The 15,702-nt window shown below is 34.3% G+C and overlaps 2 protein-coding genes across 2 annotated transcripts; one reads left to right on the top strand and one right to left on the bottom strand.

The window, feature by feature from the left end:
- The first annotated feature begins 702 nt into the window (after window positions 1–702).
- On the top strand, window positions 703–4,344 carry LOC100499887 (uncharacterized). Its single transcript, NM_001250514.2, is given in 4 exon segments — window positions 703–958; window positions 1,893–2,112; window positions 2,609–2,754; window positions 4,109–4,344. Coding segments are annotated over 4 exon segments (738 nt in total). The 5' UTR covers window positions 703–724; the 3' UTR covers window positions 4,247–4,344.
- Window positions 4,345–5,849: 1,505 nt separating this feature from the next.
- LOC100814712 (class 2 transcription repressor NC2 alpha 4) lies at window positions 5,850–14,781 on the bottom strand. The gene is made up of 6 exons (NM_001363970.1): window positions 14,399–14,781; window positions 12,818–12,890; window positions 12,628–12,721; window positions 7,382–7,510; window positions 7,221–7,278; window positions 5,850–6,611 (listed from the first exon to the last, which is right to left on the bottom strand). The coding sequence occupies exons 1-6, from the start codon at window positions 14,429–14,431 to the stop codon at window positions 6,135–6,137; spliced, it is 864 nt and encodes a 287-aa protein (NP_001350899.1). The 5' UTR covers window positions 14,432–14,781; the 3' UTR covers window positions 5,850–6,134.
- Between the last annotated feature and the right edge of the window lie 921 nt (window positions 14,782–15,702).

Raw genomic sequence — 15,702 nt, 5'->3', positions numbered from 1 at the left:
TTAAGTTCAAAATATTTAATTTTGATATTTTATGATTTCAAAATATATTATTTTGGTAAATAATGATAACTAAAATATGTCATTATGTGTAATAATATTTCAAGAAAATATAAACCAATGAAAAATAATCTCATTGATAATCTAGGTTGTGTGTTAGACACACAAAAAATCTATATTTTGTGTTTAAGATCTAAGTTTAAATGATGATGATAATGTTATATTTGAAGAAGATGGTTTAATTTAAATTTAACTTAAAATAAAAATTGTGATAATTTTTAATCATCATTATCTTAAATCGATTATTTTTAACTTTAAAATACTAACAAGACAATAATGCTGTAAACATAAAATTGAAAAAGAAATATATATATATATATATATATATATATATATATATATATATATATATATATATATATATATATATATATATTTGACCTAATGACTCATTCATTCAAACGAGTAACTCAATTCCCTAACCGGATCCGTTTTGATTTTTAAGACTGTATTATGCTTCTACCTATGGAGTACATAATACAATGATACACGTGTCGACGTGAGCGTTTGATGGACGCTTAACATTTAAGAAAAGCACCGTTAGCTTGACGCGTATAAAAAAATAAAATCGAGATGCTGCTACGACGTGGCGTCCAAACTAAGCCACACGGCTAATAAATACGGCCGGCACACTTTCACTGCATCAAGAAAGGAAGAAACATACCGAATGAGAGCATCAAACTCTTCTTCTTCGATTTCCATTGCGAAGCGTTACTTTTTCTTCTTCTTTCTCTTCATTTTCTTCGCTCTTCGATCTTCGTCCGGGGACTGCTCCGAATACCACCACCACCACTCGCCGATGGCCACGATCGGAGGCTTACACGACTCCCAAGGCTCTCAAAACAGCGTCGAAACCGAAGCCCTCGCTCGATTCGCCGTAGACGAACACAACAAGAAGCAGGTTGCTGCTAAACCATCACTCTCTCTCTCCTTTTATTTATTTTTTCACAAAAATAATAAAAGAATTGTTTTTATTTTAATCTTTTTTTCATTGCCACTTGCTACGTGTTTTGAATGCACGAGACCAGGTTGCTTATGCTAGTGTTTGATCATTCGTGAATTGTCATGTTATGGCCATACACACACACACACACACATATATACACATTAAGAGCTTAATACATCCTGGATTATTTGGGATTTTTTAAAGTAAACTATAGAAATATTTGTATCATTTATAGTTTCTGTAATTGGGTCTGGAGTTTGTAAAGTCGCCGCAATTCTAACTCCAGGACCCAATTACAAAAAATGTAGAAGAACAAGGACCGAATTACAATTTTTTTTAGTCTAGTGACCTAATTAATTTTTTTAAAAAAAGTTGAGAGACCTACTGATGCATTCAACCTGTTTTAAAATAATGATCTGAATTAGAATTTGAGTGCAAAATTTGTAAGGGTCATTGAATTATAGATTCTTATGAATGGTAAGATTATTCACCTTTATAAAAAAAAAATTCTAGTTTAATACAGGCATACAATGTTACTATAAAAGTACCTTACGATAGTTGTTATCAAAGTTAACAAACTTTATCATTCCCGGTTGTTTGGATGACAGTATAAAAAACTCTTACAATGTCACTACGTATATTATTTTCTCAAGTTATTTGAAGTGTCATATCTAGAATGATTTCGAATGATATACTATATTATATGCATGCATCTGTTTATATGTTGCTAGTGAGGGTTTTATGCTCCCACTAATGCACTGACATGTTATTAGGATTGCTGAACTTTCTTGTTATTGTGATTGCAGTAGTTCTTTATGTTCAATATGATGAACAATGTTTTATGTAATTGTGAACTAAACGTGTTGACTTGTGTTGGTTGGTGTTGAAGAATTCGCTTCTGGAGTTTGCTAGGGTGGTTAGGGCACAGGAACAGGTTGTTGCTGGTACCCTGCATCACCTTACTCTTGAGGCTATTGAGGCTGGTGAGAAGAAGCTCTATGAAGCCAAGGTGTGGGTGAAACCATGGCTGAATTTCAAAGAACTCCAAGAGTTCAAGCCTGCTGGTGATGCACCATCGTTTACCTCTGCTGATCTTGGTGTCAAAAAGGGTATGGCATTTTCTAAATCAACCATCCGTGGTCTTTATATTACTAACAAAGCGACTGTCATTCTCTGATTTCTGTATTATTTTTAAATTGTGGCATATGAAGCGTGTATTTTCTTACCATAACACTCGCAAGTTGCATACAACAAGCAAGATTCATCAATATCATGATTACATTGGTAGTTGGTGACGAGTGTTCAGTGCATGTGAGTGATCAGTAGGTTCTCAAAAGGCCTAAATGATGTTCATCTTTATACTAGTGGGTCTGATTTTTCTCCTTGATAAACCTCCTTGGAGTTGCTTTCGGTATGCTGGATTATAGTTTCAGACATTCAGTTACAATGGATAATCTTGTTGTAACAATTGTCACAAACTCATAATTATGTACAAAGTTCTGTACCATTTGCCCTGCATATGGTTGCTGACTTGCTGCCCTTCTTGTGTATTGAACCCAAAGCGTTTATTAACACCACGATCTACTGTTCTGTTTTGGTTATCAGATGGTCACCAACCAGGATGGCAATCTGTGCCAACACATGACCCTCAAGTTCAGGATGCAGCAAATCATGCGATCAAGACCATCCAGCAAAGGTCTAATTCACTAGTACCCTATGAGCTTCATGAGGTTGCTGATGCAAAGGCTGAGGTCAGTGCCTTATTCTATATTATTTGAAGTTTTCTTCATTGAGTTTGTTTGCTCAACTAGATGTCACATGGTTGAATTGAATTGTTGGTGGTAATTTGATGTTTAAATTTGTAGTGCTAGGAGAATCTCATACAGAATTAATTCTTCCTCGGAAAATTTTATTGATGGTTTGAATTATGGAAGAATTTTTTATTTTTCTGGTTTCTGTGGTCTGATTTTTGGTGTATTCATCTTGAGCAGGATCTTAGTGTTCATTTTCTTCGACCTGGTTATGTTACCTTCATGCTTGTTTAGTTGCTTACCAGAAACCTTCTGTTAAATATTTATCGTATAATGTGTCTAGTGTTATGCTATTTACTGTGTCTAGCGTTATGCTATTAGCGGCCTATAATGTACATTGGAAGTTGCTTTTGTCTTGCTCATAAATTTGAGTACAGAAGATCGCTGGTTAGTAGTTAGTTAGTCGTGCGTGTTTTAGCGGTATTTATGTGGTTGATATTTTGAAATGATTATTACTGAATTTATCAAATAACAGTGACTTCTCAATTGTTTCAACTCAAATAACTCTGTCCTTCCCATTAGGTGGGATTGGTTAAATGCAAAGATAGACAATTTACCCCGTAATCCCTCTTAATTGGTTTAACCTATAATTTTCTTGGCTCTCCCTTTACCTTTAACTATTGGATTATTTTTCATCTAGTTGCCCTCCCTTACTGGTGCTTCTATGAGTTTTGTCCACACATGCCCAAAGCCCCAAACTATCTAAAGACAGGAGTACCTACCATTCTTTCATACTGTTCATTTGTTACACAACAATAGCTAAATCCCATACTACTCATTTTATTATAGTAACGTAATCTTTGCACAGTGACACTCTCCATTCAACACTCTATTAGGTAAAATCTAATTCTGGCTACTCTAAATAACCTGAGCCACACTATGAGCTAACATGAGAATTCATCTAATCATAGTTTGCGTGAAATCTGCTTCTGGCTACACTAAATAACTTGAACTGCTCTCTATTAATGGAGTTAACATGAAAAGAGTAAATTGTTAGCATTTCTTTATTCAAGTATTCATCAGGTCTCTTTTCTCAAGTTTTCATTAATATGGTATGAATGAACTGTTTGTTACTATATCTGTGAGCGGTTGCTTGCAACATAAACATGTACTTGCTGTTATGCTACTGCTCCTAAAGATATGTAATTTAATTTAGTTATCAAAACCTTTGATAAGAAAATCTGCGTTTGGGAATAGCTTACAAGCTTCTTTTGTAGTCGTTCTGACCTATTGTGAGGGTAGAGTTACTTACTGGTGTATATCATGGTTGATGGATGTGTAAATTTCTATGCAGGTCATTGATGATTTTGCTAAGTTTAATCTGCTTCTCAAAGTCAAGAGGGGACAGAAGGAAGAGAAGTTTAAGGTAGAGGTACACAAGAATAACCAAGGGGGGTTCCATCTAAATCAGATGGAACAAGATCATTCCTAATTCTGATCTGAAGTTTGGTCACCCTAGCAATATTGTTCTTATCTATGTCTAGTGCTTACCCCTTTCTCTGTGCCTTGGCAAATAAGTAGTTTTACAATGTGTGTATCCCTTTATTAACTGGGAAGCTACCGGTGATGTTACATTAGTAACTTTGTAACGTAAATATTACTTTAGTATCATAAAAAATGCGGATGTTGACCATTTGTATTTAACGTAGCCTAAAGAATGCGAATTATTTTTTTTACGTTTATAAAGTTGTTATTGTCAAGTTTTAACATTTAAAATATGAATAATTCTTTTCGGCTTTGAATTTTGAACCCAAAAGACCTATGTATATTGTTACATTGTTAACAACAGTTTTTTTTTTAAGAGTTCCACCCTCATAAAATTAGCAAGCAAACCAAGTGAGAGGAAAACTAATGTCAAAACCACACTATAAATATAATTACTGGAGTGCTAATAACATTATTTCTGACACATTTTATCATTGGTTAAAATTATTGAAATTTACCAAATTATGAGTTATTAAATATGATGTAAATTTTAATCAATAAGAGAAAATGTGTTTAAAAGTAAGAAATAATCAATAAAAGAGTCTCTGAGTGTGTAAAAGTAAACCAATTCTAAAAGAATATTGGACTTCAGGCTTCACTAACAGTTGCAGGTATTAAAATAACAAAAGGTATCATCAATACCACGAACTTAGTTGACATCTCCATGTGAACAGTATTGGGAGATGGTAGGCGAGAGTGTTTGTTGCCACAAGTCTCGTTTGTGAACAGTATTTTGGCAAAATGCATGAAAGATAAGTCATGTGATTGGTATTTTTATTGGTTTGCATGGAGTATGGAGATGATGATACAAGAAACTCACTTCACTGTTTGGTTCTGAGTTGTATTGCGTTTGACGTCCCTTACAACTAAAGCTACAAAAATTAACTTTTCCGGTATTAAACTTGTTTAACAAGATAATGATTTTATTCTGTCATTTGTGTTGTGCTTTACATGTATCTAAACACACGCTATCATGTTCAGTCTGTTAGCATTGACTAGCTAGCTATGTTTGGATTACCATTAAAAAATTGTTAAAGAGGGGTTTTGGAGAAGGAACTCTAGTATATTTTTTACTCTCAAGTGTACAATTATCCAAATGGTACCCCAACATGCACTATAATGTCAAAATTAGTCTTAAAATTAAGGGTCTATTAAAAAATTTATGCAAGGCAGTAACGATTTTAGTATTTTCGACAATTAATATTCAAAATAACTTCTGAAAATAATAAGATTTAAAAAAATGATTTTCTTAAATGAGTTAACTAAAATTTTAAAAGTGACATCTTTTTCAAAACAAATAGATTTTCATACGAAAAACCAAACAAATGGTTGTGAAGACTGAAAGATTGCTTCACACGGACAGGGCTCACTTGCATCCTAGAAACTACTTTAGCAAGAGATTGGTTCAGCATGCTATGTTTTATACAGTAAATTTTCTTTTTCTTCAAATGATTTGACATCTTTGCTATTACTTCATACTTCCATCATTGCAAAGGGTCACAGACATTAGCTGAGACTAGCAAATAGTTATATAGTTATTTGCAGCAATATTAAATAAATAAGGTTGCATGCATAATTTTCACTCCATCTAGAATTGTGATATACATTGTAGGCCTAAAAGTACACGAAACTAACATTACTGGTCAAGGAAAAGATACATCAGCTACACATACAAAGCAGATTAATGAAAAGGGGCATTCAGATCCTTTCTTCAGCCAACATGGTACATGCATTGACAGCTAGTGGATACTCATAATCATAACACTAGTATGTACTTATTCTACAGTTATCATGATGAGCTTTTCACTAATCTAATCACCAAAGACTAATAATATTTACCCCTCCTCTTCATCATAGTCTTCTTCATCCTCTTCTAGTGGCCTACCAAGTTGTGCAAGCTGCAGCGAATCAATGGCCATCTTGTCCACATCAGAAAGAGACCACCCTGGAATTTCTTCATGCTTGCTCTCTGTTGGAGGTTCAGGCACAGAGGCATCCGCTGCTGCGCTAGCCTTTTTGTCATCGTTTTCATTCGTAATGGCATTCAGATCGATGTTCCGGAGCGAATCAGTGCTTTCAACAGGAACTGCAATGTTCTGCTCCTTTGGTATTTCCTTTGACTCAGAACCACTATCCATTGCAACACTTGTGTTTGTATTTTGTGGGTTGCTTGGCTGAACAGAAGTGCAAGGCTCAGATTCAGCATCCTGATGATATATCTCTCTATTTAAAGGTGGTCGCCCTCGGCCACGGCCTCTTCCTCTACCTCGGCCTCTTCCCCTACCAGTACTGCCAGTGTGGCCCAACTCATGCTGGAATAGAAGAAAAACATTATCGAGCAAAGCAAAACATGGTATATTAAGGGACTGCTAGGCATATACTCCTTAAATGGGAACATTTTCCAAGACTTGCAGGATTTTCTTGTGTACCATAAATAACAAACTATGCTAAAAGCAACAGTTACTGAGGCAGAGACCAAAATATGTTTTTTCCGCAACCTTAGGTCCATTTGTGTTTGAGCAGCATTTTTATTTCATTTTCTATTTCACTTTGAATTAATGAATACACTATAAAAGCTTTTGAAAGTAGGAAATAAAGTGAAAAGAGGTAGCATTTTTGTAGCAAAAAATGAAAATGTAAAATGTTTTCTTAAACTGAATAGCCCCTTAGGGTACTAGACATTGTAACATTTGAAAGAATGCATGCACATGCGGAAGTGTCGGTTGTAGTTTTTTTTTTTTTTTTTTTTTTTTTGGGGGGGGGGGGGGGGGGGGGAATTGAGTTTCTGTGAAAATAATATTACAAGCTTGTGAAGAAAAATCATTTTGTAAGGAGAAAAGAAAGTCGCCACAAACATTAGTATGGAAAGATAAACATGTTATTTAGGGTTTTTGTGCAAATACAAGGAAAAATGCTATTACCATCTTGCTCCTCTTAGCCTCTTCATCACTGTCATTACCATCATCACCAACAGCTTTCCTGGAAAAGTTCATAGCATTCTTAAATGTTAAGTACATCAATAACAATATGCATATCAGAAAAGTGAAACAACAAAACAAAATAAAGATATTGGACTTCAAACCTTCTTTTTGCAATGGCCCGATCATCAGGACCAGCCTCAGCATGGCCATGGCCATGGCTGTAGTCAGGAACCCTGCTAACAACGTCCCTCAGAAAGTCAAAGACATTATAGCTTTGTACACAATGTTTTCTGCAATTTCCATTCACCACTTGTTAGGCTTCATAGTTCGCAGTAATTATAGAGCTTGGAAACAGAATAATATCATAATCAAACAGGATTTGAATATTACAGTAAAATTAATCATCTTAGAAAGAGATGTCTGAGAACACAAATAAAAACAGCTAGGTGTTGTTAAAAGCAGTTCCCCAATGCCATCAATTTCCTAGATTTTGGATAAACGAGATGACTCCCATTATTCCCATCTAAAATATAGCTCACAGTTCAGAAGAATGCAAGCTATGCATATTTGATCATTGCCAAGAGCAACTTATATTTGAAATCTGGACCAGTGAAGTATCCTATTAACAAAGGAACCAGATAAACTGTTCAGACACTAGAACTAGAAGAAGTTTTGTAAGACTTTGGAGTTAATCAAATGGTAATATTAACAAAAAAGTAAACATAAAATATTTGAAAAAGCAACGAGGGAAGAACATGATTACAAACAATTTCTTCAAAAGCATCATGGAAAAGATTTCTTCAACAACTCATACAAACCTTTTATTTGTATACAGAATTACAGTCACATGCACTCAGGAAAAACTTAAAAGAAATAGCAAGAACAGAACTTCTCTAAATTCAATCCATACAATGCAGAAATTTTCAAACTTGCAGTATCATCATCCTTCCTTTTCTCATCTTCCCCTTTTCCCAATGTCTCACACCAGCAACAATTTCAGTGCAGAATTTGGAATTTACTCCTTATTTCATCTTCACAATTTATGATTTTTTAGAGGACAACTTTTTCCCCTGGGGTTCATCCAATCATTAATTCAATTGAATTGAAACCATTCGTAGGGGTTGACAACATGCTCAGAATAAAAATTGATTCGATTCGGAATAAACTCGGGCATGAAAGGAAGGGTCAAGCTGGGAAGGGTGAAAGCCACCCCCAACCCTTCCATCAACATGAGGCTTTGCTTAATGGATTCACATCTTGACTGATTCCATGTTCAGGTCACATCTTGACTGTATTCCATGTTCATGTGTTGAATAAAAGAAAATAGATTATTTGAGAAGGCAAACATTTCCAGAGGAGAGAATTTATAAAAAGTTGTTCTCTGGTGATATTACATAACTTTTCTCATTCATTGTTATAGCTGATAATTTTACAAAATAGTTTCATTAAATTTTACTTATAAACTTTGGCACTGAAGTGACATATTAGGTGATTTCTTTTAATCAAAAGTAAATTTCAATTTTAAATTCTCTTGAGTTGCAAGTTGCAACTACAAGGCAGAGGGAAGAATAAGAATAAGTAGGAAATGCAAAAAATGATGAGCATAGTCATTCCTTCTCATGAATGACCCCGTTTAATGTACTTCCATGATCTTCACTCTCATTTCTTGGTTCATTCCTTCCCATACATGACCCAGTCTGAGCAGCAAAATTGTAGTAAGCATAGTTGTCAATCCTGGAATAGTGGAGCGGAGTGGCCAACCCTAAAGTGGAATAGCGGGATGACTGCTGTTCTATTTTTTTTTTTTTTTACCTATTCTGAATTTTTTAATATATATTATTTTAGATTTTTACATATATATAATGTGTATTATTAACAATAACAATATATGTATTGTTTAATAGAATATATATTCTTTTTTACTTAATATATATATATATATATATATATATATTATTTAGAATTTTTTAACATTATTCAACTTATTATATTATATATTATGCTTCATTTAGTTTTTATTACTACTATTTGTTAGTTGATTATATTTTTTATTACTATAATTTTTCTTTCATTTATTATATCATATATTATGCTTTATTTAGTTTATTATTTTATATGTTATGTTTTAAATAGTTTCTTTTTATATTTTTAATAGTATTATACTTTATTATTATTATTTAGTTCATTACGTTATACCATAGAACAGTACAAATATAACAAGTTAAAAACTCACCCTTGTAAAAATATATAGCAGAGAAATGTTGCACTTGAGGCCCAAGGCCCAACAGATAAGAAAAAAGAAAAAGCAGGCCCTATAAAGACCCAAGGACCCGACCCATCATTCACACCTCCATTGACAATGCAAATGGAAGAGCAGAGGTTGGTGGTGGCATAAGGGAGGTCGCAGAGTGTTCGGCATGGCAGATAGCGAAACCCCAATACCTCGGAAGGGTGACTGCAGCTGGCTCTCTCCGCTGCCATTGAAGCCACTACAACTGCGACTCTAAAACGCAACACAAGAGTGCTTTGAATTGCGCCTCACTTCCATGATAGTGGCTGCTCTGACAGCTATTGACAACTATGGTACTACCTCCATCCCTAAATATAAGACTCTTTTTTTCATTTTATTTATCCCTTTTTATAAGACTCTTTTCAAGTTGTCTTTTGCATTAATTATTTTTTGTTTAAAATACCCTTAATTACTTTACAATAATGTTATGAATTAAAAAGATAGAATGAATTCTCTCTCTTGTAAGGATTGAAGAACAAGGCTAACACACATTAATCGATTAGGCAGAATGTGATTAATTAGAAAGAGAAAGATAATGAGTCCCAATAATTTGAAGGATAATTTTGGAAAAATAATACAAATTACTAAAGAACTTAATGTTACTAAACTAAATTAACTAACTTTCTTAAAGGGTGTGAACTAGCCAATTAGGTAAAAGAGTCTTATATATAACGACAGCGGTAGTAGTAAGTATACACAAACTGAACTTTATAAAAAGATTGGAATCAGTAATTTTTTTTTGGCAATAAATCGGGTTTTTTCTTTGTATTCCTCATGTTGCATACTGATATAGTACATATGCATAGTTAATTGTGAGAAGAAGGGCCAATCAAATGAAACTGGAGAAACCAGATCTTCCTTTTTTACAAAATAAAATGTTCAGTTCTATTAATCAGCATTTTTATGCAATTGTAAGAGCAGATGTAGTTTCAGAAAACAGAAAAGATTTAATTTTACTTGAGTTGGGCCCATTTTGAACTTTAAATTTTAACAACTTGAAGTCCAAGTGACTGAGACTTTTGGAAGCTAGAATATTGTTGTCAAGCAGCATTCTTGGACCAGATTAAGGCTTTAGAAACACTTAAATATATTGCAGCATGAAGGGAAAAAAAAGGGTTCTCTACGTTGAACAGACAGGTTTCTTATTTGAAAGTAGAATTGTAGAGAAAGCTGCCAAGTGTTGGACTCAAATATCCTTTTAATTCTTGATACAAATAATAAAAGAAATAAAGGAAATATATTTTAAGAAATTAAAAACTACAGTACAAGCCAATGGAACCATAGGAGGTTCATCAGGCCCATGAAGTTCCAGTGACCATCCCAACCACCTCTAGGCGGTTAAATCAGCTTGTTCCTGAAGCACAATCACTGTTCACATGTTTATGTGCATTTTTGCTGGAGGAGTTTTTCCAGCATGTGTACACCATGTGCAGCTGTTAGCCTTGCCATTGGTGTCACTCTGTTTGTTGATGACTTCCCAGTTAGTTCTGGGGGAACAGTTGCACAAAATCTACATTTGTGCCAATACCCTCTTTCTAGAGTTTTCTTGTCTATCATGGATCCCATGCCAGACAATGAATCCAGCAGTATTGGGTCCTCAAACAAAGGCCCCTGTGTCCTTTATTTTTTCTTCCAATCCTACCTAAATGTTGAAAAAGCTTAATGGTAGGAACTATTTGTATTGGGTCACAGTTGTTAAGATTGGTTTTGTGGCCAAATATTATGATCACTTAACCAAGGCTGAGGAAGCCTCTTAGGTATTGCTTATTCCTTGTCTTGCTTCTTTAATTCCTCCCTGTTCTAGAAGGGTCTCCTCCGTTATAGTCTCCTCCTAATCCACCTCTTCTCATAACTTATCAGCATTGTCTAGGTCCCATGCTAGTCAAGGAACCTCCCGTTGAAAGTTCAAGTGACTCACATCCAGTCTTAATCTCTTATGTCATGTCCATTGAAAGGTTATTCAATTTCTTAATTCTCCTAGTGATGCTCATTGGGATGTCGTGGTTAGAAACCTGAAGTCATTCTGATTTTATTTCATATATTGATGCAAATTAGGTAAGTTGCCCGACTAACAGTCGATCTACTTCAGGTTACTGTGTTCTTAATAGATGTAATTTCACTTCATGGAAGAGTAAAAAGCATAATGTTGTAGCCATCTATTCAAAGGTATACTAAGCCATGGCCCTCATCACATGTGAACTCATAGGGCTGAAGCAACTCTTCCAAGAGCTAAATTTTGTAAAGTAGGCCCTATGAATACCATAGGTGATAATCAGGCATCCTTGCACATGTGCATTTAGATTGACTGTCACTACACAATTTGTTGGTTCTATTCTATTGATTAACCAGCAGATCTTCACTAAATCTCTTTGTGGACAGAGGATATCATATGTATCAAGATAGATGAATATGAATTATAAGCATCGAGTTGGGGGGGAATATTGAGATTACAATAGGATTGTTGAGGTTATGATAGCATTGCATTGAGATTTTCAGATATAAGCTGAGATTGTGCTACAATATTTGATTTCATAGTAATTAATTCCCCTTTATTTTCTGTACATAATTAGCCAATTAGGCTGAAAATCTTGCAGATCTTTTATTCTTTCCCTAATTATGGGAAACCCATTGTATATTGTTTCACTGTTTCTATATATGATATGGATGACATGCTCACTCCCAAGCAAGTTTTCAAACAATCTCATAGTTTCCTTCAGATTCAAGTGATAGAACACACAACACAAAATTATGTTGAAGTGACAGTGCAAATAAGATATACCAATAATGTTTAACAATCTACTTCACACATGGATGCATACCCTAACAAGCAAATTACCTTTTAAACATAAATAAACACTTCTAATCAGGTTTGGCCATTCATACTTCATTTACATTATTGAGAATTTTTTAAAACCTAAAAAATGGCTACTTTCCTGTTTCACATTTAGCTTCCATTTATAACTTGGACATATGGAAAAGGGGAAAGTGAGGATTAAAATCAAAGCTAAGAATATTAAAAGAAGTCAATTATAAAGGCATTATTCTAAGTTCTAGAGTTGGTTCTAAATCACTAAAATGGGAGATTGAAGAAAAGTAATAATAACATAAGAGACTTACAAATGCAATGAATTCATGGTCTTTGCTCCTCTTTGAAGAGTTATTTCATAAGTGCGGTCACAAAGATCTTGCAAAAATAGTTCTAGAGCTTTAGCTGTAATGCATTCAAGAGCAATGTCAACAACATGTATATGACAAACAAACAACCAGCAGCCTGAAGTTAACAACAGAGTAAGTCAAAGCAACTCACAAACTAAAACAGGCACAGCGAGTGCTATCTTTCCAACATCCTCATCAGCTTGCATTATCTTCTTTATCCGAGCCTGCAATTTGAAGATCTCATCACATCAAATAAAGTGTTCTTTGACAAGAGCTCACTCCTTATAATACTTAATAAACAAGTAGAAGAATTTAACAGAGTCCAAATTACAAACTAACACCCTTATGAACATTATATAATTCAACTTAAAACTTGATTAGAAGTTTATAGAAGTGGTGTCTCTCTCTGTCTCCCTAAATTCTCCCCCCTCTTGAAGTAAGGAAAAATCATTATGTCTCCCAACTCTCTAATAGATGGTAGTTACTCTGTATTATAAGGAGTGAGCTCTTGTCAAAGTATTTTATTAACTATACATGATGACTCTGTATGCTGGGAAAGTATAATGGATTAAATTGCTAGATAACTGATAAAAGCAACACATTTTATTAGAGAGAAATAGGTATAAACCCCAATTACAAAGATCAGAATCACTCAGACACTCACAAAACTAGAAAACAAATTATAGAACACTGCAAAACTTTGAGTGTCTGCATCTCTTCTCCCAATTCCCAAATGGCCTCAAAAATTCATTATTGGCCAGATGCCCTCTCCCTTACCTTTCCCTCCCTTTTTCTTTGCTTCTGATTGTTTTCCCTTCCTTCCTACCCTCCTTGCCATGTAACACAAGGTTGTAACAACCCAAATTCCTCTTCTACCCCTTACTCATATTTCCCACCTAGTTCAGCAAAACTGTGCCAAACAATAGCACTTGGCTAAAATTTATCAGAAATTGAAAAATGCCTCTGCAATTATATTTATATCATCAAATATTCTTCCCAATTCATGATGTCATAATCAATTCCTAAACAAAACATTCCATTCCGTTATAAACTATAAATATAAATCACTGTATATTAAAGACTGGTGTCAATTCAACTCAAACCTAGTTACCTTACCATAATCTGAAGAATAGTTGACATTTGATAAGCAATGGAAGAAAATTTATTCAGCCATCAAAATTAAAATACTAAAAATTTGAAGTAGACATAGGTTTCAAACAGAACTCAGGTTAACATGAAAAACTGATTTAAGAGAAGATGAATTTTAACAATGGTATATACTGAAATGCTGAATTTAACACAGGTTGGTTCTTTGCCAAGTCAACAATGAAAATGAGGATGGTAGGAGTACCACAATCATCAAAAACCACAAAACATAAACCCATCTAGTAACCTTAAACCATGGTACCCTAAAACAAACCTTAATTTTACATAGAATCTAAGCTAAGCAGCCACCTAAAAGTAACATCACACATCTCCATAACACCAACATCACCATAAAATAAACCCACCCACTTCAATTATTAAGCACCATAGATCCAAACACATAAACCACATATATCCTAGCAAAGTACAAACAGTTACCATCAGCCAAAACCTTTTTTAAGCAAAAAAAAAGTTCAATCAAAATCAGCAAAAAAATAATTCACTTTCCACAACTTCCCTTGCATCCAAACAACATAAACCTACGAAAGATAAAAAATTTACAAAAGAGAAAATGAAAAAAACTCACAGCAGGGAAACGGGTATCGAGCTTCTTCCTCATGGCAGCAGATTAGGGTTTTGAAAGCTGAAGAATTGGGGGAATCAAAAGAAGCAGAAGAAGGAGACCCAGAAAGTAAAATCGAAAGCTTTGAACAGAAAGAGCGACCCTATCATCAACAGGATGAAATCGAAGAAACTCATTTCAGATCCAAAGGCCACTCACTCTCTCTAAGATTCATTCAACGAAATATGCCTCAGTGGCGGGTTTGTTAGGCTGACGCGTCGGTGATGGACAACGCGTCACGGCCCAATACTTGCAGAGCATCTAGGCAGAGTGGTTCCAAAAGAAGGAGTCAAAACGGTGACGTGTTCAGATATCATTGGGACATTTTTCTTTGCTTCGTTTTAAAGTACGAAAGGAAAACCAGTAAGCTAGCACATAGAGACTATATAAGTCTGTGCATAGGTCGGCGACAGCGTATGAAAACTTGTGTTTGTTAAAAAACAATTTTGTAAAATTAATTTTAATTCAAGTTTTAAAAATAAGGATTTCTATTTTAACAACTCATGATTTCAATAAGGCTAAATTTAATTTTGGTATTTTTTTAAAAATGATCAAGTAAAAAACATGCCCATCTTTTTTAAAATGATCAAGTAAAAAACATGATTTCAATAAGGCTAAATTTAATTTTTTTTAAAATAAGGATTTCTATTTTAACAAACCCGACACATCTTTTTTAGGTGTGACCAAGTAAAAAACATATGGATAATTGTTGGAATTTAGAATTAGATTATTCACAAGGTGCAACAAGTTGAAGGTAAATCAATTTATCTTTTATATTCTTTATAACTCTCTAACGGAACAAAATTGTAATTTTGCAATCACACTTTATTGTATTTGGCATCAACGAAAGGACAAAATTTTGGGGGAAATTGAACTCCAACTGTAAGTATTAGTTTCACTTGCCATACAATATTTGCATGAGTGATCTCATGCTCGAAAACTTTCACTTGACAAGTCCATCTAGCAGCAAAACATTTTGGTCTCGGTTTTGGAAAATCCATGTTCTGAACAAATAAAATGCAACAATGATGTTGCTATTTTCAAGGAGTATCACTGTCTTGGAGTTGGTATCTATCTCCATGATGAACATGCCCATTTCATTAAAGCAAAATCACTATGGCAACCTGGAATCCTCGATCCTTAAGAAGTTGAATCCAGGGTCTATTACAAGCTATGAAGCACGGACACTTCAGCCCTTTGTCGTGTCCGGTGTCCGACACGTGTCCGTGCCAGTGTCCGACACCGAAACGACACCCGTATTACGTTCT

This window comes from Glycine max, chromosome 13 (genome assembly GCF_000004515.6).
Source record: "Glycine max cultivar Williams 82 chromosome 13, Glycine_max_v4.0, whole genome shotgun sequence".
Lineage (NCBI taxonomy): Eukaryota > Viridiplantae > Streptophyta > Magnoliopsida > Fabales > Fabaceae > Glycine > Glycine max.
Note: the sequence above shows the minus strand (reverse complement) of the source record. Positions and strands in the feature narration are given on the sequence as shown.

Excerpts from the sequence above, each read along its gene's own strand:
- LOC100814712 (NM_001363970.1), bottom strand. The coding sequence starts at position 14,431 with ATGAGGAAGAAGCTCGATACCCGTTTCCCTGCT. Across the intron at positions 12,722-12,817 it reads CGCTGTGCCTGTTTTAGTTT|CTAAAGCTCTAGAACTATTT; the intron begins GTGAGTTGCTTT and ends AATGCATTACAG. Across the intron at positions 6,612-7,220 it reads AGGCTAAGAGGAGCAAGATG|CATGAGTTGGGCCACACTGG; the intron begins GTAATAGCATTT and ends CTTCTATTCCAG.